Source organism: Branchiostoma floridae, chromosome 2 (assembly GCF_000003815.2).
Source record: "Branchiostoma floridae strain S238N-H82 chromosome 2, Bfl_VNyyK, whole genome shotgun sequence".
NCBI lineage: Eukaryota > Metazoa > Chordata > Leptocardii > Amphioxiformes > Branchiostomatidae > Branchiostoma > Branchiostoma floridae.
In genome coordinates, this window is record NC_049980.1 from 21344044 (window position 1) to 21365451 (window position 21408).

Consider the following 21408-nt stretch of genomic DNA (forward strand, 5'->3'; position numbering starts at 1 on the left):
ACTAGCGAGTGCCATTATAGTGATGTCTACACATTTATGCTTGATCTCAGTGTTTCTAGTACTTCCTTCTCTGTTGACCAGACTCTGAAATGTGTATCTATACATGATGAATGCAAAGAAAGTTAAGATTACAAGAAAGATATATCATGAATGGATTTCTCCATGGCAACACTTATCAGAACTAATGCTAATGGACAACAAGAAGATAGGAAAGCCTATAGGCTACAAGAACAAGACTTCTGGACAACATTTGTATGCTATTGTCATCATTTGCTGATCTGTTGGCCTGAAGATTCATTTTAATTGGGCTGGAAATGATACTTAGTGGTACCCAATATCCTATCATAACACCCATCTTACCATTTCTTACTGAATTCACCACTTCTTGGTGATTTCGATCCTCAGCAGTGAACATGAAAGATACTGTTTTATAATGTTTGACTCCAAACTATGTAGGGAGGCTGTTTGCAGATCATTTGTCATGTTAATGGTACCCAATGGCAACATTTATGTGGTGGAAAATAGAAATGAGAAATATAATGACATTTATGGAAAAAGGATGGGTTGCCTTCAGGGCCTAATGTGGATCAAATGATTATTTCTGACATGGTTGAAGAGTGCGGTGACCAAAAGTTGCCCTATTGCTAATGAAGCATCTATTTAATTTCTACCAAACATTTAATATAACTTCATATGCATTCAATACTTCCTACATGTGTTGTAGGCCTTTCATGGGTGTACTCTAATTTTTTAACCTTCATCAAGAAGTAAAAAAAAATTCTGTCCATATCTTTTTTTCAGTCATTAACCATCCCAAATAACGTCTGCTTGAGTGTACAGCAGCTGTAACTTAGGAAGCTATCAAAAATAAATATCATGTAGTTTTCACATCTATGAGGTTCATGTGTTTGGCTACATTTCAAGATGCACTAAAGGCTGAAGCTGATATAAATTTCCATGAATGGATATTTCCCTCCTACCAAGTACCTTTACAGAGCCTCTCGCCTCTTAATGAATTTAGTAACTATAGAATTTAACTGGAACATGGATCGGAGAATCTTTACCAGATTTCTACAGTTGCATTAATATGCCTAAAGGTTCTTCAGGAAAATGAAAACTGCACATGCATGGTCAAGACTGTTGCTCCAGAGTGATGGAATGTGAAATATATAATAGGGACCGTTTGAAAATCTAAGTGAGTGTTGACATATTCCTTCTGGAATAGTTGACTTCTTCAACCTCAGACGGTAAGCTACTGGGGAAAAGGCTGTATGTGTACTTGACAAGTGCCAGCCTGGGGACAGCAATATAGAATGGAAATCAAGGGAAAGGGCAGATGGCAATTGTAATTGAGCTGCATGGTTGGATACAGTGGAGTGTCCCCACACAGATGGTGCCTTCAACATCCATTAGTTACATAGTGATGGATACCCCTAAGTGTGTCAGGATCAATGGGTCTACCTTTCTTTTCTCAAGTCAAGATTACATAATTGATTGTCGACTACATCCCCAGTCTGCCCGAGTGATCTCTTGCATGTGTTAGCAAAAGTTGCCAGTGACATTTAGTCCTTTGTGAGTGATGTCACTGCTGACACCTCGGGCCAACTTGTCTCTGTAATGGACTGTCAATAACTGTCAACTTCACGGTTAAGTTGCTCCGTATATAGTTGCCACCTGCCTCCTGCACCATTTATCAAATGTGCACGGGCATGCTCTGGTCTTATGCCAGTTTCCCCTTAGGCTAACAAACACCACTAATGACATTTTGTACATGTACAAGCCTAAACAGGGACTAAATGAAAAGGTACAAACTATGAATTCATTGACATTGTTCACATCTTTCCCTCCTTGTCGTATTGACCAGCAAAAATATTGAAGCTTTGACTTATTGAAGCATCCCAGACATTCTTTGAATGACTTCAATGTCGATACAGCTAATTGAAAGTGTCCAATGTACATGTAGTTACAAAAATTTCATATAACACATTATAGACAGATCTGTTCCACCAATAGCCAAATTTAAGCGCCTGGTCAAATAATTTTAGCATTTCCATTATATTTTGATTTTGAAATAGTTCAAGAACAGTCTATGGTCCCATGTCTGTCATGAAGAGGCTGCCACACAGGTCCACTCATGCCAGGGCTTGAAATACTGGGTGCATGACATTGTGATTGTGCACCAAAATTAGAGTTGTACACCCAATTTTTTTCTGTTGGTGCACTGGTGCATCCAAATATATTTATAGGTTTAAGTATGTAAAGATATCAAAGTATTAAAAGCATACACCATATTCTGGCATCTATTAAGAGTTAGAGTTAGAATGATAATAAAATGTAAAAGCATACACCATATTCTGGCATCTAAGATTTAGAGTAAGAATGATAATAAAATGTCTGTCATGGTGCTTGTTTAAGAATTTGAAACGGTTTTAAACTTTGCAAGTAAAATTTGAAAGCCATTGCCCTTCCAAAAATCCTTGAAGCCCATTAAAGAAGCAAAGCCAAGAGCACCTTGGGCTGTCGTTTAGAGGTAAATGTCCATCCAGGGAATCAAAAGAGATAAAACATTGTCCATCCTGAATGTCAAGGGAAATGCTCTGACATCAAGATTTCTGATAATAGCAACAAGTTAACCTTGAGATTTGCAGACCTTTTAGCAGAAAATTCATCCTTGTTATTAACCCGCCCTTCATCGCTGTTGCTCAATACAGCTTGAGTTATGTAGTATTGCTGTGAACTTGTGAAGCACAGTCCTACTCCAGTCTTCACATGACCTTGCACTTAGGTACTATTGCTAAATGTATAGAGTTCAAATGACTGGATGACCTCAATTTCAGTTGATATACGATGTTACACGCAAAAACATGTGATGAAAATATCACTGGCATTTCAGGAACTTCAATCTCTTGTGGCCATACAAAGGAAGGTTTACCAAATAAATTACATCCCTTTTAGAGGTAGGGCTTATTTGTAGCCACTATTGAATCTTGTTGCTAATGGGTATAGAAAGGGTTTTACTGTTACAGTAGCGGATACCTTTTACACGCTCTTGGATCAGTTTATTCCAGGGATAACACGTTGCCAAACAGAGGTTTCAAATTGAAATATTTTCAAAATAATGCATATTCCAATTTGAAACTACATACAGTCAATGTTGTCTTCATATCCCTAAATACCGTTTTTAAAACAACAGCTTTACCGGTAGATTACATTTTGGGCAAACTTTAAGGTGAACTGGTTCTGTTATTACTCAGTTTAATTAGAATTGGGATAAAAAACAACTTATGTGTCCTGAAAGATCTTCACATTGCATAACATTACCATTCCTGATCTTTTTGACCTTTCATTTGGCAGATCATATTCAAGTAAAGAGGAATGTGGCCCAACACTTTTGTATGAAAGGAACCTGATCCTGCTAACAAAAAAGCACATACTGCATTACCAAAACAATGGTAAGATTAATTGGTGGCTGCAAAAGAAAGCTCTATTATATTTTGTATAGAAACAGACAAGTGTGATTCATTTAGTAAAATTAGACTATGTGATAACAACTCAGACTTAAGTTACTGAAATGGCACTCCATGTACAATGAAAAAGATGACTACCCTTAATTCATCATTTTACTTCTTTGAAATTACCGTGGTAAGAAATATGAATTTATGTCAACAAAAACAAACCACTGTGTACAAGGAAACCATGAAAACTTGCTGATGAAAACATGTAGCTTGTTTTTTGTCAATGCCCACATATGGATGACCCAAATAGGGAATGACAAAATAGAAATTGGAAAGGGCAGTACTGAGAATTGAGTTTCAAAGCAAAGCCTGGCCAGATGTCTGTCTTACTTTGAAGGCTATCCAAAACATTGCCAGAGCCCATCAGTACCTTTACATCTCATACTCTAATTTCCTACAAGCCTCTTTGCAGGGAAACTAACTTTTTCCTGTACTGTCAGTAGCTCATTCCTCATCAGTGCAGGATGTCTTAAGAGATAGCGTTGGGCTATGGAGAAATCTACCAAGCAGGATAATAAATAGTGTGATGCTGAGAATAATGGACAATCACATCTTCACCAATGTGTGATTACAGAAAGATGGGATGACCTGCTGACACCCTCTTATACAGACAGACGTCATTGTGAACAGGAACTAGAAAAGGTAATGTCCTTTTTATGTTTTAGTTTATTCATGGTTATGTAGAAGGGAGGCTGAAACGTTACACCTGGTGATCCCATTCTAAAACCACAGGATTCTAAATGTGCAATGTTTGATACATATATTAAAATAAATTACAAAATTTCTTGTTGGAAGAAAGACACTTTTCTTACTTAGACAAGGCTTAAGTGTAAGGCCACATTGGGCATATGTCAGTTTGCTTTTAAATTACCCATGAAAGCGTTACAGACCCAGTCATCTACAAAGCACATTTTAATGACTTCAAATTCCATGACGAATGCCCCTGTGTTATCTCTCCTCTCACAGCATCTGCTCACAGCACCAAGGAAGGAGGAAAGCATGCAGCTGGACAACTGAGATTGCATATATCATGTACAACAGGGCAACATGTACTCTAGGTAAAAAAAAGTTTCCTATCCTGTTAACTCCCTAAGTAAATGTTTTCCACAAGTTTTGTGTAGTGCATGGTGATGGCAACACAAACATTAAGTCAATAGAATATATGTTGCTCCTGGATGTTTAGCCAGGTGAATGCCTTAGTTTGACTAACCTTTACATACTTGTCTATATTATCAATAATGTTTATTTGGCAGTGACAAAATATTGCTAATTGACTTGCAGCTAAATAGAAGCTAAATAGCAATCTTTTTACATTGATCAAGATGATGTTTTTTAGACAATATTATAGACTTCAGAGACTGCATTTTAGAGATCAATCAACCTCATAAATGTAGCTGAAAATGTCCTATATGCAAAAGGTATGCATTTTTCAATGTTCCTTTTGCCTTTTTCTACTTGAGAAAAACTTTATTCATTTGTAAGCATATATAGAAAATACATACCCCTAATATATCACAATTGTAACATCAACACTCATAATTTCCCAGGGTGCCAAGATATAGACTAAGTCTTGGCAAACTTTACTAAATAGTGCGCAAAACAAATCTTTCATGCAATTTAGAAAAAGGTAGCAAAATATGCACTATTGAATTACGTGTAAATTACGCCAAAGGTGAATAATTCACAGGGCACTGTATTACGGGTTTTAGCTGACACTGTGACAGTGTTTATTTTCTTCTATTGCTAGACAAAAACTTATTTTGAAGCAGACATGAAATAGGGATCATTCTTTAGTGACTCTTCATTCCTCATGAGAATGGAACAGAGTTTTGAATAATACAAAAAGTAGGTGCCTTTTGTTAGTGCACAATATACATGATTGTATAGTAGCGCTATACGTTAGGCAAATGCAGAATCTATTCAATCTGCTAATGGGCACATCTGAAAAACTACCACATGCTGAAGCTGTATTTTGGCAATACCCAATTATGTTCGTGGAAGTTCATTCTGAATGCCACTATCAAGGGTGTAATAAAATAGTGACAGGATTTTGGGAAAACCCAAAACAATTTTCATGGTAGAAACAGCAGGAGAACTAAAAAAAATATCATTTTTTATATGATTTTGGCACTACACCATGGTGCATTTCCTACAAGCACTAAGCATCTTGAAGAAATGATGGCTTGAGCAAATGGCATTTAGTGTCAGAAATGTTCCACACGTATAATACTTGACATTCTCTGGTGTGCTTTTGCAGCCAAAACACTCTTGACATGACCACCATGGATCATGGGCAATAGTCTAATCAAGGCCGACAACTGCCACCTTCACTCCTTGCAGCACTACAACTCCTAATCAATCGAAGTGTGCCAGCTTGTTCCTGACCTTTACTTGATTGACATTTGTTCTGCCAGTAACACGGAGTGTGAAATCTGCCCAGGCCAACCACACAAAAAGTATTGACTAACCCGCAGAATACATATCAGCCCAAAGTCAGATGTCGGCACACACTGTATCAATAAGTGTATCAATCATTGTGGCCTGGGTCCCAAATATCAGGACACCAGGTGTGGGAAGGGGGAACCAATTTTACACTCAGGGAAGGACAATTTTACTTCTGAGTAAAGTGTCAAAAATAGTTTGCTTACATTTCATTAAAAACATTTTGCTTCTTTTCTATGTATACTGTCGGTAATTTGTAACCTTTCTGTATGCACATGTAGCACTGGCATGGGCAGCTGTAAACAGCTAGCCAGGAAAACATTTAATCATCTGGCATTTAACTCTAATAATCCTTGGTAACTTTAATAACAATCAAATAGTTCATCTACTAGCTGTCCTTACTGTGGACATATCAGAACTGGATGTCTGCCATAATGATATTAGATGTGGTGATGATTATGTAAAGAATAGGCTTTTAATGTTAATTTATTGTATATAAAGTTATAAAATACCTGCATTGTAAAAAAATGTGTTTAATTTTTCTTAACTTAACAACAATGCTGTGACAAGAACACATCAAATGTAGGAAAAGGTGACGAGTGTGAACTCAGGTGCAATCCCTGGCTGGATAGGCACAGACAGCAGAGGCCACTAACATGCTGAAACTGCAATACCTGATTTTAGACTCCTTCATACATGGATGCACCCCTGCCAGGGGAGACCATGTGCCAGTCATTTGACTTTGGCACATAATTCCGATGATCATTAAGTATAATAGGAAAGTAATTAACATCAGCTCAGTTATCAGCACCACGGCCAAAGTGGGTGACAGGTCATATACAGTTTTTCTCATCAATCCCTGTTTGCGCAAACTGCTGGCCAAGATCTGGATTGGCACTAAGCTCTAAATGGAGAAGACATTGATCTCTGATGTCATTATGATAACGAAATAACGAAGCATGATCAATGCCATTGATTGGCTTTGGTGAAGCAAGCCTTATAAATGTCAGTATGCATTATCAACCAAAACCCAAGAGCTTCTTGATCTTTTGTACAGTATTGATGGAGACATAGATAGATCTTTTTCCGTTTCCCTCAACTATCAGATAATAACAAAATATTTGATATATATGTTGCTCAGGTGAGTAGACTGACTTTTCATTAATGTGACACTGTGACACAGACTTCAACTATCTCCATCTGTAATGTCTTGTTGCTATTTCCCCATATGTACATCTGAACAAATAAACTTTGACAATGTATATTTTACACCTCATAACTGCCAGCATAATGGAACCAATACTTCCAGTTTTCAAGTTTCTTATCTAACTAGAGTTCCACGAACACATACCTTTGCCAAATAAACTAGGTTTGTTATGTAGAATGGTGTCTGTAGACAAATGCGTTACTCATTTCATTATGTTTTATAATTTTATGCTTGGAGTTGGTTTGTAAAATTTCGGAATTAATTATGCAAATAAGGTCCCAATTTACAATTAATCAATATCAAGCATTGTATCAAGCATTGCTTAAGCTATCAGCATACCAAGAATCATGATGATCCTTTCTTGACTTATTCTCTTTCAAAGTCTTTAAATACACCCCTTATACTCTCTTTCCTCTTTCTCAGTTACATTTGTGACAACGTTGAAACTACTATAATGGAATGCAGTGGATTTATGAACTGTTCATAATCAATTATGCAAATTAGCTGTTAATTTGCATAATAAGTATCACATTGTGTAAGTCTTCACTTAGGCTATCTACATGCCAAAAATCGTGACGATCCGTCAACACGTTCATATTTTCTCATTAATTATGCAAATGAGGTCGTCACTTGCATGATTAATATGTATTGCCATTTCTCTCTTTCTCAGCTACATATGTGACAAGTTTCAAAGTCCTATCATGGAATGTAGTGGATTTATAAAATGTCCTCATTAATTATGCAAATTACCTGTTGATTTACATAATTAGTATTCCATTATGTAAGTCAACACTCATTCTATCTACATACCAAAAATCATGAAGATCCGTCAACACGTTGCAGAGTTATTCTCGTCCAAAGTTTGAAAGGAAACTGGCGCCTGCAGTACCAAAAAAGCCGCTAGAGGGCCCAAACTCACAGCACATACTCTCTGCCCCGTGGGCTATCTACCACGCATAAATCATGACCGCAGCATGTCCAGAACACGAGATATAAAAAATTGAGTTTCCGCTGCAGTACCTTAGCAAGCCGCTAGGGGGCCCATTATCGAACTTGACCTTCGTTTTCCCGACCCCTACCCACCTACCAAATATCATCAGGATCCATCCAAGGCTTCTCGAGTTATGCTGTTAACACACAGACACACAGACACACAAACACGCCCAAAACATAACCTTAGCCATTCTGGCAAAGGTAATAAAATACAACTACTCATGGAGCATGAGCAAATGCAATAGACCTTGTCATCTGTGAGATGTGTCACTGTAGTTGTGTGAAGTAATTTTACACATCGCCACCCAGACAAGAACTCAGTTGTCATACTATATCATCTAGCATGTATTGGGTTGAGCTGGGTGTGGCTTAAATTCATGTAAAAAGTCAACTGGGGAGAATTCCACAAGATGTTATCAAACTTCACCATCTTGATGAGATATTGAGTCAAATGCAGTTACATGTTTCATATTGTTCCACTGTGTGGGACAAATGATACTTTATATCGTTGTTGTAAGCAATCGATGAATTTGATTATACTCTATATTTCTAACAAAGAGATGGGCAGTATAACTGTATAATGGCTAGTCTTCACATTGCATTTCAAGGCAGTTTCGTCTAGTGGGTCCACACTGGGCAGTCCGCACACTTTTATGTACTTCTTGACACACTCAATATATAACACTACACCTAGGATAATGCAGGAGTTGGTTGGCAGCAGCACTATTTTGCAGATATCACCTAACAACATCTCTAAAAATGTTAGTGTCTTGCCTCAAGACAATAGTCTGAAATTGGGCAAATGTTGACTTCTTACAGTCAGGGGAACAGCTCACTAACGGTGCAAACCCTGTTTTTCTGTGACAGGGGTTCATGGTAATGTATGGTAAGAAAGGGACGAAAAGACTTTGAGGATCTGTGTTTGAGTTCACATTTCTTTTAATCGGCTGTGAAACAACATCATAGCATGGCTCGAAGGCGTGGTGTGTTTTAAGTGAAAATGTGTTTGGGGCGAGCCTTCCTTCCAGATATCTGTCCAAGTTGAATGCAAGCTGGTTCACCTCTGAGATGCTATGTAAGTAAATTTCCAATACTGCTTGCTGTTTATAATTAAAAAAAGGCAATGCTAAAATCTTATTAAAAATTGGCTCGATTATGCACAAGAGTTTTCTATTTCTGACAACCTCAGTTGTTTTTGCTGAAAATATCTCTTTAATGGGCTAAAATCCTATGCAAAAATATTTTTGTGTTTTTTTTTTGGACATAGAAATAATGTTACCCCAGGTAATTAGCAGTAGAGATCACAGATATATCAGCTTACTGTGTGCAATCCTTAGATGCAAAAGTGATGGTGGCAATTGATACCTATGAAAAATATGAATATTGAACATGACTTATTGAAACAAATAAGTTATCTACCCTGATGATGGTGTCTGATAGACATCGAAACGCTGGAAGTAAGTAGTCTCTGGTTGTACCCAAAGAACCTTACTATATATAGTAAGTTATTTACCAGTACCTTTTGGAGAAAAATTGACTTTGGTATGGTTCTATTTGAGATTGAATATTGAAAACATTCTACTTAAAAGCAAGGACCTTACATTGCATTGATGAAAGCTCCTTGATGAAAGGTAGCTGTATTCCATACATATATAACGTTATGTCAAGGAGCTTTTGATACCGTTATATATATTATATTCTTGGAAGATACCTCGGGCTTCTATACATACATACAGTATAGCTATTAGAAGTGTGCCTTTTACCAGAGGCTTTTCACAGAGTCTTGGCAAGATAAATGCAGGTTTTATGTTGCCCACAGGAGATTTCTTTCATGGCAAGTGAGGACTTGCAATCTCTGGCTGAGCTCATCACCCTGAATGCAGAGAAAATGATCTGATAGCAGAAAGTGATGATTCAGGAACTCCAGAGGACAATCAGGTTGTGTCAATAGCTGTAACTCAAGCGCATTTGCCCTCTTTTGCTCTGGCACTAATCAGTGGCTTAAGTCAGTCCATTGAGCTGAGGACACTACCTCAACAGCTGCTGCTTCTCTACATGGGGCATGGATACATACCAAGTGCATGATTGTAGGTAAGGGCATTACCACATCTATCATAGTCTTGTCAGACATTGTTTCATTTGTACAAGATAAATTCCACCAATGTTATCTGGAGGATGGCATCGAACAATTAACACAGCTCCTAGAACACGTTCTCTGTCTGCACATGGAGTGGCAGATGCCTTTGGTATTCAGACACACAACTTCGAGGGCAAACAAGGTGGGCGACATGGTGGATTCTGATTAAAGGATCTGTTAATTGTTTGGCTCTACTGTCAGCGCCTGTTTAGGTCTGATGCATGGAAGGTCAGATTAATACAGCTCAGGAGCAACCAGGACAAATCACCTATGGGAGTCTGGGGATTTTCACACCACAATGGCCAGGAGATTGAGGGACACTTACAGAAATTGATTTTTTGGGTGGGAGGAAGCATGCAGTGTAGTCTGGGGTAGACTGTAGGGATCTAGGCTGCTGGATGTCACAGTGGCTAGAGCTGTTCAGATAACAAGGTAAGTCTTGTATGGGCAAGTCTGATTTATACATTAATTTTGTAAATCTCACCAAAGACTAACAATGTATGATACAGACTTTTAAACCAACTCTTGAGTACCTGGCATGCATACAGAGAATTTGCCGGTCAGGAAAAGTTGCTTTCATGTTCAGTAAAATTACGAACTTGAAGGTAGACTATTATAGCAATCATTTCTTTATTGCTACATTTGACTAAGTTACAACATGCAACTTTCTAGCACTCTACCTTTGCCTAATGTCACTAATCTTACTTGTAGAGTAATAAGTGTTTTCTTGCTTGAACCCCTTACCTCCCCATGCCTGCATAGCTTCCTTAGAAAACCATAATCATACTATTACTATGTTACTTTTAGTAATCTCCAAGCAGACTTTTACCGGTGGCTATTGGACACTGCTTTGGCCCTTCTGATACTGTTTTAAGCTTAGCCTACCAGACATTCTGTTTGGAGATTAACTTTTAGACCTTGTGCCACATTGGCGAATTATGTAGTTTTCTGAAATTTCTTTGACACTTAAACATGCATGAAGATACCGGTATATACACGTATACACACTGGAGAGACTAGGCACCATTCATTAAACATTTTTAGAAATCATGCCAGCATTTCCATCCTGTGCTTTACAGTTTTCTGTGGAATTCTTAGAAGTCTTACTTACTTATCATAACATGACTTTGAGTGATACATAACATGACTTTGCAAGGACATAGCTTGGGAATGGTTTGAATGCTAAAAGATATGACAGCTTTGACACCACATTGGGAAGTATAGCAAATATGCTAGTGCTGTCTAAGCTAAAGGTTAAGGACCATTGTTTTGACATTATCCAATAGCACATTTTGAAATGGGGGAAATTTATCAAGCGATCATACTACTTTGATATTGGAACCCATTCATGAAATTACTCCCTGACAATCAGCAGTCGATAATGGTTATTTGTCTGGTATTGGTACATTAATACATACAATGATACTTCATATCCCCTGGGCATGTGCCCAATGATATCAATCTAACAAAGAGGATCTTGGATTGTTCACAAATCTGTATACACCAATTGTGGCATGTTAAATCATAATTGCATATCTATATGAAAAAAGGAAATAATCTCTTTAAATAACAATAGGTGTAATTATTACACCTATTAATATACGAAGAGAATTTGAATTGCTGTCATCAGAACTATTGAATACTGATACTACTAAAGACAGAAATAGGGATTCAGCATTTCCAATCATTTGTTAAGATACCGTACAGTATTTCCATTACAGTATACCAACAATTACCAACAGGCTTTCAATCAGTCTTCTCAAGTTGAACTAACTCAAAGCTTATGTGACATGACGTGAACAGAAGTGTGACATCAGTAACACAATGTCTGTAAGTTTCTAAATTAATATATTTTGACCTGGCATCCCATTAACCACAGTACTTGGAGATATTTAGTCTGGCATAATGTTGATTCTATTGATATTCAAAGTTAAACAAATCGTTAAGCACAAGTTCTGATCATTACATCCCTTGATACATATCAATATTGTCTGCTGTAGGCACATAAACTTTCAGCAATACAATTGCAAATATTTATTTAAAAACTTATGTCTTGCAATTATTTCGGGTGGACATTTCATGGGGAAATGGGGTACAATTTGATATGGAGGCCATTTCTGTAGAGGTAAGCCTGCAAGGAAAGTAATACCAAAATGTGTACTAAGTGGTGTAAATGTGTGTTGCAAATGACCGCTGTGTGCGAAACTGACCTTTTGCGCTTATGATAGCAACGTGTGTACTTATACTACATTAACCTTGTGGGGCGTACAGTACATTAAGCTTATATCTACTATGCTATGGGGAAACAGCCCAAGGGCTGATCAATTTTGGTAAGTGCTGTTGACATTGTTGATGTATGGAAAAGACACCACCTCTAACAGCAGTACTCCATGAGTGGTCTCCTACCAAGCAACAGTAACTGTAACAGTTGCTGTTATGACTGTCGTAATAAATCATGTAATGTGGGACAATGTTAGATTACTCATTCAATTTCTTCAGGCAATGCTGGGCCATAAGCTGCATGTGTATATCACCAATATACACTAAAATTAACAGGACACAACACAACACTACATGCATTATACATGCATATGTATGTTTTGGGAACTTTACCATTTAGAGAAAAAGTCTGTACTTACTGGTCAATCTTTCTATTGGTCATGGAAAGTCTGACTAATGAATAGTCTTGTTATATTTCTCAGGAAGCCTTACTGAATGAAATCTTACCACACTAGATTGGTTAGCTTTAGTTTGGCCAAAGATGTCACACTGGTTAAAAGAAGTTTAGAATGTTGTCTCCTTAATTTCATCATGACATGAACAATTGCCCTAGACCGCCGTGCATTTGCATGTAGAGCAGCATGAAAATTAGGAGTGAACATTACGAGTACAGTTGAATCGTGACAAATATCTGTAGAAGTCCAACGACCACATGCTTGGCTGCTTCATTGATCTGGAAACCTTGGATGGAATTGTTTTCATGAGTTCAATGCAAAGGTGGCTCATAATGTCAGGGTACAGCAACATCTTTTTCCTGAGGCTAAACTCAATTAAGACTGCTTGGAGCTGAGTCAAATTTTCTTTTCCTTTGGAAGTAGTCCCAAACACAAGTTGTTATACAGGTAAATCTAGACTCTACTTTAAGCTTTCCCTGGATTGTTTGGTTCTTAAATTTCAAAATGAAACCGGCATGAAAAAAGGAACATTTTAGCTTCCAATTGCCAAGTTGAACTATTCATCAAGCTGAACCACACCACCACGGGATTTTGCAATTTTGTGCAATCAACAGAAGTGTGCGATTATCCGTTGCGCAACTAACTGGCTTCTACAGTACCATTTAATATAGTGATTGATCAGACATCTCAAAAGGAAGCAAAGGGTGCTTAACAACTGGCTAAATTCTTGGTCCTGAAATTTCTATGGAAACCTTTGGTAAAGTCTAAAAGAATTCAATATGGCCAAAGAATCCATAGCAGCTGAATTATGCAGAGCAAAGATACTAATTTTAGAATAAACATCCCAGTATAACAGGCCAGAACACACCCCTGGCCATACCTGTGGATACGTTCTATATAGAAGACTGGTTCCCCTGTATGACATGAAACACAGTTTGGATTTGGGTGGATTCATCTGGAAGATTGACTGCTGTGAGCCATTCAGCAACTGTGCATGTCTGTCATGTAGTACACAGAATGATGAGCATGCATTGACAAACCAATATCAGTGTAACACAAACAGCTGAATGAGAAGGTAATGGCAACCCTACTGAGCATGTAATAGCAGCAAGGAAGCATAGGCCACTGTAATTGCAGAAATAAATTTTCATATTGACAAGGACAATGGTATCCTCTTCACAGAATGGATTGGAAGCTAGGGGTGACAATTTTATGGAATAGTTGAAAACGTGGGGCAATGTTGGACATTGTCTCTCTTTTACAGCCTAGAAGTAGGTTAATCTATGACCTCAATCAGAGTTCTGGCAAAGAACTGTTTGGTGTGGCTGATCTTTGATTCTTTGGCTGACCTCATTTCCTGCTGGCCATTAATTGTTATGGTTGCAAGACCAAAAGGCCATGAAATGATGGCGACCTTTTCTTTCTCTTCTTGTCAATGATATTTTGCACCTGCAGCAGCAGTGGACTACTATGAGGTGTGAGAGGGCATAACTTTTGAGCAGGCAAAATGGCAACATTCTCCAACAGAAATGGCAACGGGAAGATCAGGTTGCAATATATTTCAATAACCTGCTAACAAAAAGATATCTTTTATGACACAATCCTTTAAACACATTCAAGTGTACCAATGCCACCAAAGTACAGCATTTTTCTGATAAATATTTTCAATGATCATAGGATTATCAATTGAAAATAGACATTAGAACTAAATCTACATTCTTCTAATGTTTTTGAACATAATTATAGTTCTTAGTTGCTGTCACCAGATAATTGAATAAAACATTGATTATTATTTTGATGACATCACACTGACCACAGCAGCAGATTCTGAGTCTGGATTTGCAGCTTGCAAAAAACGTACTTTTGGGAAGCAAGTAAATATCATAATATCTTGTAATTGTATGTGAAATATTAATATAAATAAACCTTTAAATAAATCTTTATTCATAAAATCAACATTTTAATATACAATGTTTGCTTCTGAACAGGTCTTTTCAGCAATCCATAATGTCTAGTTCTGAACTGGCTACCGTCTTTAATGTGACATCATAAAAAAAAGTAATAATCAAGGATTAATTCAATCATCTGGCTGCAGGAATAAAGACCTGTGAATATGGCCTTGCATGTTTTGATGTTAAAAAACATCACAAGGGTGAATATGCAGTGCAAATGTCTTTGTTTATACCCCTTTTCACTAGGACGGCACTCTCGCCACACGCTCTCTGTGAGCTAAAATTTCAACATATCCCTTTGTATAGAAAAGAAACATATCGTTTTACACTTTATTTTGTGTTTTGTTGTCTTATCAGTCACACTTTTACGTTATGTAAGGTCGCAGTGAGAGCGCAGTGCAATCACTGTCTAGTGGAAAGGTGGTCTTACCGAATGATACTTTCATCATTGAGTTGATAAGAAAACATTTTGGTGTCATAAATGTTTCATGACCTCTGACATCCTCCACCCTTGAAATCTTGAAAAACGGCTCAGGCCGAATGATGTATCAAGGTTAAATAAAGGTTGAAAAAAAAACATATAGGCCACAAACAAAGCGTGGTCAATGACCTAAACCTGGCTTGGTAAAACATCTATAAAAAAAGTCAATTTTGTGACCAACAAGGTACTAGTAGACTAGAAGAAATGTCAAATATTGAAGAGAAGTATTAAGTGCATTCTCCAGAAAAGTTTGCTTTTTCAGTTATATTCGTAGAAACATTTCTCACTGTATAAAGGATTCCCAGGCAACAAAGTACATATATCTGTACAGAAAGGCTGGTACAGCTTCTTAATGTTTCTATAAGGTCTTCGTACTTTGTTGCCTGTGAGTTCCCCCAGGGCCTCTATTGGCATTGTAGCAAAATACACTGTTCTTTCTTTACTAGGTTCCTTTCCTTTCTATACTTCAACTCATACAGGCCTCTGTATCTAGCCCTTAGCTAGGATATCACATCTTATCATTTCTGTCAAAGTATGACTGATGATGGACTTTCACGCTATATAACCACAGGCATCCAATCAGCCGAGCTTTCTGTATCTAGGATTGCAGTAATGCGTGCATTTGACATATCAAATCTCAGCAAAACCAGTCATGAAAGCCAATGTTATTGCCATACATGACAACTATTTCTGGCATAAATTTTTCAATGACAACTTGTGGTAACTTGAAACTAATGCAGAGCATTAAATGTGGATGTCCTGCAATGAATTTTGATTGTTCCAATGCCTTACCTGTGAACACATATCTTCTGAATGGTACTGCTTGAGGGGACCCATTTCCACAAAAATACAATAAACATCCATCATCTATTGATACCATGTACGATGATGACAAGTTTCTTATCATAGTTAAGCACAGTTTGGTGCCTTTATTCACTTGCATGATTCACAGCAGTCAAAATCCTCTCAAGATATTTTGATTTCATTAATGAGATTTTTGTTATTTTGCCTTCAGGTGAATATAACATGCATGCAAGTTACTCCCTACATAATATTGGGAGAAGACTATATATGTTTTGTAAAATGTTTCTTCAGTTTGATCTTTGTATGAAAGGCATCATAATTTTCATTCTTTTGATGAAATTTGTTACAAAAGTAGACTGAGAATAGCATGCACAATGTCATCCATAACTTTACTTTCTTTCTGCAATGTTTTGAGCTCCTCAGTTTTTTAAATTATTTTCACCCAAAGAATTGGATACCACAGTGTCATGATATGAGAAACAAATGGCCTAAGCTTTGTATGAGGCTTTTCCTCCATTTTTATAATGATCAGTGAGATCGTTAAAATGATTTCATTGATGTGGCCCATTTTCTGCTCCCATGAAATGATTTTAAAGCTGGGCAATCCAAGAATCCATTCTTACAAAGGTGAAATGTTGATCCAAGAATAGTCCATTTTTCACTGGTGTAATTTGTATGATCATTTTTTTTCATGGGGTAGTTTTGAATTAAATCCTTATATTTTAGGGTTATTTGGGGATGGAGGATGGGAGTGAAATATCTTGCAGTTACTTGCAACTATTTGCTTTTCAAGTCTTTTTACTTCTTTTACAGAAAATGTCCTTAGGCTTTTTTCTCAACATAACATTATGGAGTGATCGTAGTGCTTTCTATTTCTAAAAATAGTCTGAATGGTACAGCTCACTGGAATTGACATTCACTCTGCATGAAAAAGAGCATTCAGGATATGATGATAGACACAGCAGTGCATACAACACCTGATATAGAAAAGATAGCGCTGCTGAACCAAAGATCATCTATCATGTGGGATCAACAGATTTCCCTGTGATAATTTGGAACAGAAGAAGCCATATTGCATGATACCTACTAGTATATCATACAGCATTGAGATACAATCATTATGTAAGTTATATAGAGGCTCATTTTATGATAATAGAACATGTTATTACCTTTGTCTAGCAGCTTGTTTGGTACTGCAGGAGCAATCAAAGTTTTTGAGTTTAAAAGAGAATACCTCACAAAGGGTTGATGGATCATAATGACTATGTAAGTGATGCTTGATATAATCAGATGGCAATTATTCAAATTATAATCTAATTTTCATAAATTATAAGTAAATTTTATCAACCTGCTCCATTTGATATCAATATTTGACCCTGTGACATGTAACTGAGAAAGAGAAGAACATTGATGAATTAAAATTATGAAAATGAAGAACAGCAAATACTACTCATTTCACTAGGTTTTCCTTCATTTGACTGTAATATTAAGGCGGGATGGAAATGTGGAAAAAATCATGTCAAAAGCCTGCAATCATGCTAGCTGTTCACACAATCATATGGTAACTCTTATATACCTGTTCCATATTGTATGTTCCACAGAAAGTTGGTGACTTTCCCCAGCATGACAGAGCAAGTGGATAAGGTCCTGACCAAAGCTGGAGAAATCTGGGCAAACATCATGACCGACACGATGCATCATACAGGGAACGGTCAGAGAAATGGCGAGGGCTGGCTCCCGTATCCCAGGTTACAATAAACAACTGGTGCCATGAACAAGGCCATGTGTGAAGATTTAACTAACTTTGTAGCTAAGTCCATAATCTACTAAGATGGCATCTCTACTGCAGATTCTGACTCTAGCTGTTGTTAGTGTCCTGGTAATCAAGTGTGAAGAATTTCTTCCTTGTCCAAAGAAATGTGTGTGTGAGGCCTCGGACAGTTCAGTGACATGTATTCTAAAGACCCTGAGGAACATTCCAGCACACCTTCCATTCTCAGTGCAGACCCTCAACTTGGAGCGCAACCGTATCAGTAAGATTGTTCGCAACACCTTTGTACGTTATCCCAACTTAAGCCATCTCAACTTGAACCACAACAAGATCAAAACAGTGGAGGAGGGAGCATTCAATGGACTGTCACAACTTAAGAGTCTGTACTTATGTGGAAACAGGTTGAGTCTTATACCCAAGGTAAGTCAGAACTCTTAATAAGATAACTGAACAGATAAACATGTAGCAGGTAGATTGTACAACAAACAGAAAGTTGGATAGCTTGGTACAGCTAACACAAATTTGGATCCTTGCCTATCAAGAAGTATGACAACTTTGAAAAGTCTACAACACACAAGATTGATGCTTATTTACCTAAAAAATTGCCAGATATGTTGAGAGCTGTTGCAGAAATTTGAATCTCTCCACTATACTAGCAAATTCATGTCTCTTTAATACTAGATTACTTCTCTTCATAGGGCACTTTTGCAGGCGTGTCTAATGTGACTCGACTGGACATGAACAGGAATGAGTTAGTTCTTCTAACAGATATGGGATTTGCAGAGTTGTCCAAACTGGAATATCTTGACCTGCTGGAGAATGGCATTCTCTTTGTGACTGAGTATGCTTTCAAAGGGCTGGATTCTCTCAAGCATCTCCTAGTGTCCAAGTGGAAGATGTCTGATCTCCCCACAGACCGATTCATCCACTTACGCAGTCTGCAGACACTGGAGATTTCTCACATGAAAAGTGAGGTGCTGAAGCAAAATGTTGTTAGCAACCTGACACGACTGCAGAACCTCCACATTGGGCATTGGAAAAAACTGACCAACATCTCTCCCAAGGCATTCCGAGGCCTGGACAGCCTAGTGTCACTTATCATTCATCACACAAACATCTCAGTTATCCCGTCTCCAGCTATACAACAGCTACGCAACCTTAAGGAACTCTCATTGAACAACAACCCTATAGAGCAGGTAACTTCTGCCTCATTACGGGGGATGACGTCATTAAGAGAACTGTTCCTCGATCACTGCAACTTGACGTACATTGGAACAGGAGCTTTCAAGCAGCTGAAATCATTACAAAAGTTGGACCTGAGTTATAACTTGCTAAAGGCTCTTCCCAGAGACACATTTCCTGACAAAGTGACATTCCATCAGGTCACCCTGACAGAGAACCCGTGGAACTGCGACTGTCAGATGACGTGGCTCATCTCAGCAAACACGCAGGGCTGGAGGAGTGTGTACTGTTCCACTCCTGAAACCATCCAAGGGATAGACGTCCTACGGCACGGCAAGTTGGCTCGTAAGAAATTACTACAAAACATGAAGTGTAACTTGCCGACGGCAGCCATCTCCCAGGGACCAACAGTGAAGGTTGAGCAAGGTAGCGAGCTGAGATTACAGTGCCTCGCCCAGGGAGAGCCCAAACCTACCATATCATGGATTCCTCCAGCAGGGAGGACAGTGGATACTGAGGTGACATTGAAGGGAGGAGTGCTACAAATATCTGCTGTCAACACAGCGGACAAAGGGAGATACACCTGTGTAGTGACCAATGCAGGAGGGACAGTTGTGGTCAACACCAGTGTCATAGTTATTGGTAAGTGGAAGTCCAGTAAATTATTTTTGTCTGAAGGTAATGCAAGATACATTATTATCATTAACAATACAGTCTTAGATGAAATCATTATTTTTCTTAATTATAAAATGATAGCAGTACTGGAAAAATCTGTGTCCTTGTTGAAAAAATACCGGTTAAAGTTTTGCAACAGTAACATCAAACTGCATAATCACAATTATTTTTCTAATCATCATCATTTGAAAGTTTTTTGCAGAGTGTAATGAAATGACAGCTACTGGTTTATATACATGACATGTACGAACATGAAAAAGATTGATATCTTTAATATGTTAACTAATAGATAGAAGCACATTAAAATCTAACCAATATTTCATGTTCAGCCTTGGCAGATGCTGAGTAAATACCGCATTGTCATTAATGAATAGCTTCATATGGTACAAAAGTGTTAATAGTCTTTTCGTCAAAAGGCAGTCTGATTAATGCTTTCACTGGCACATCTGTACACTGATTTACGAGCACACAGCGACCAAACAACACTTAGGAATCACCTTTCTCTGTAATGTAAACCTACCCTTTATTACATGTCACACCCACCCACAGCAGGTGTGTGAACATTTGAGTCGTGTAATCACAATACTGTACTGGATGCATGCCTATACTTACTGTTGAACTTTGCCATCTATATGAAGATGAACGTCTTTGGGAAACATTGTGTCACTTACCGTATATCATGTTTTAAAAACCAAGAAATCCATTTCAGGGTCATTGTGTTCCCTGTCAATGTAAGCTGTTAACGCACTGAACATAACAAAAATTGATGTGTTCCCTGAACACATTAATGACTCAAGTTACTTAATATCTTCCCCATGAGTCTCTTATAGAATTTGTTCTGGAGACTTGCTGTAATGAAATTCTTCATGATCAAATCTAATTAACTATGGCTTGGTTCATACCTTGAGAACTGTGGTAGTCAGATTACCAGTAATACCAACACCCAGAATAAGTCCAGAATGAATGAGTGGTATTACACACCAGCAATCAGATCAGGGAACAAAGTGGTGTGCATACTACTCAACTGAAAACATCTGCTAGACTGATTATTCTATGTGTTGGTTGGCTACTTGCATCAAGACCGCTAAAACCAAAGCTATTTCAATACTACATATGTTTGCATTTTATGTTTTCAAAACTTCCTAAAAATCCTCAGGATGACCTTGATGAAAGGAAGGGACAAAAAGCACTCTTTTAAGACCAGGAATAGGCCTGTTACTTGCTATGTTGCCAGTATTTCCAATGGGGCCTGGATATTGGTCATGCTGCCATTGTTTCAGCACCACAGACAGACCCTACTCATGTTGTGCTGATTGCCTGCTGGCTTTCAACCCAATAGTAATTATATTGATACTATTTTGGCACCAGAAACAGGTTTGTGACATGCTTGGGTAGGCAAAGGACTCTAGTAGTTGTGAATCGTTGGTGTTTCAATGTCAGGAACAGGTCTAAGTTTTGCTATTGATTGTGCTTCCACAGTAGAGACATGCCTGCAAGCCGTTTCCTCCCCAATCATTGAATTCTTCTCCTGATACCTTTTCAGCACCAAGGATGTGCCTTAAGAATATTGTATT

The 21408-nt window shown here is 37.8% G+C and overlaps 2 protein-coding genes across 5 annotated transcripts in view; one reads left to right on the plus strand and one right to left on the minus strand.

The window, feature by feature from the left end:
* LOC118409042 (CST complex subunit CTC1-like) overlaps positions 1-21408 on the minus strand; it is a 94592-nt gene that overhangs the window by 17975 nt on the left and 55209 nt on the right. The window lies entirely within an intron of this gene.
* Positions 1-21408, plus strand: part of LOC118406267 (leucine-rich repeat and immunoglobulin-like domain-containing nogo receptor-interacting protein 3) — a 35995-nt gene that overhangs the window by 9395 nt on the left and 5192 nt on the right. The window contains exons 1-5 of one of the 4 annotated variants that reach the window (XM_035806201.1): positions 3791-4157; positions 4482-4573; positions 9977-10095; positions 17808-18397; positions 18676-19801. In XM_035806201.1, coding sequence (XP_035662094.1) covers positions 18038-18397; positions 18676-19801 — 1486 coding nt within the window. In that variant the 5' untranslated portion in view covers positions 3791-4157; positions 4482-4573; positions 9977-10095; positions 17808-18037. The other 3 variants (XM_035806209.1, XM_035806212.1, XM_035806220.1) reach the window with 3 other exon arrangements.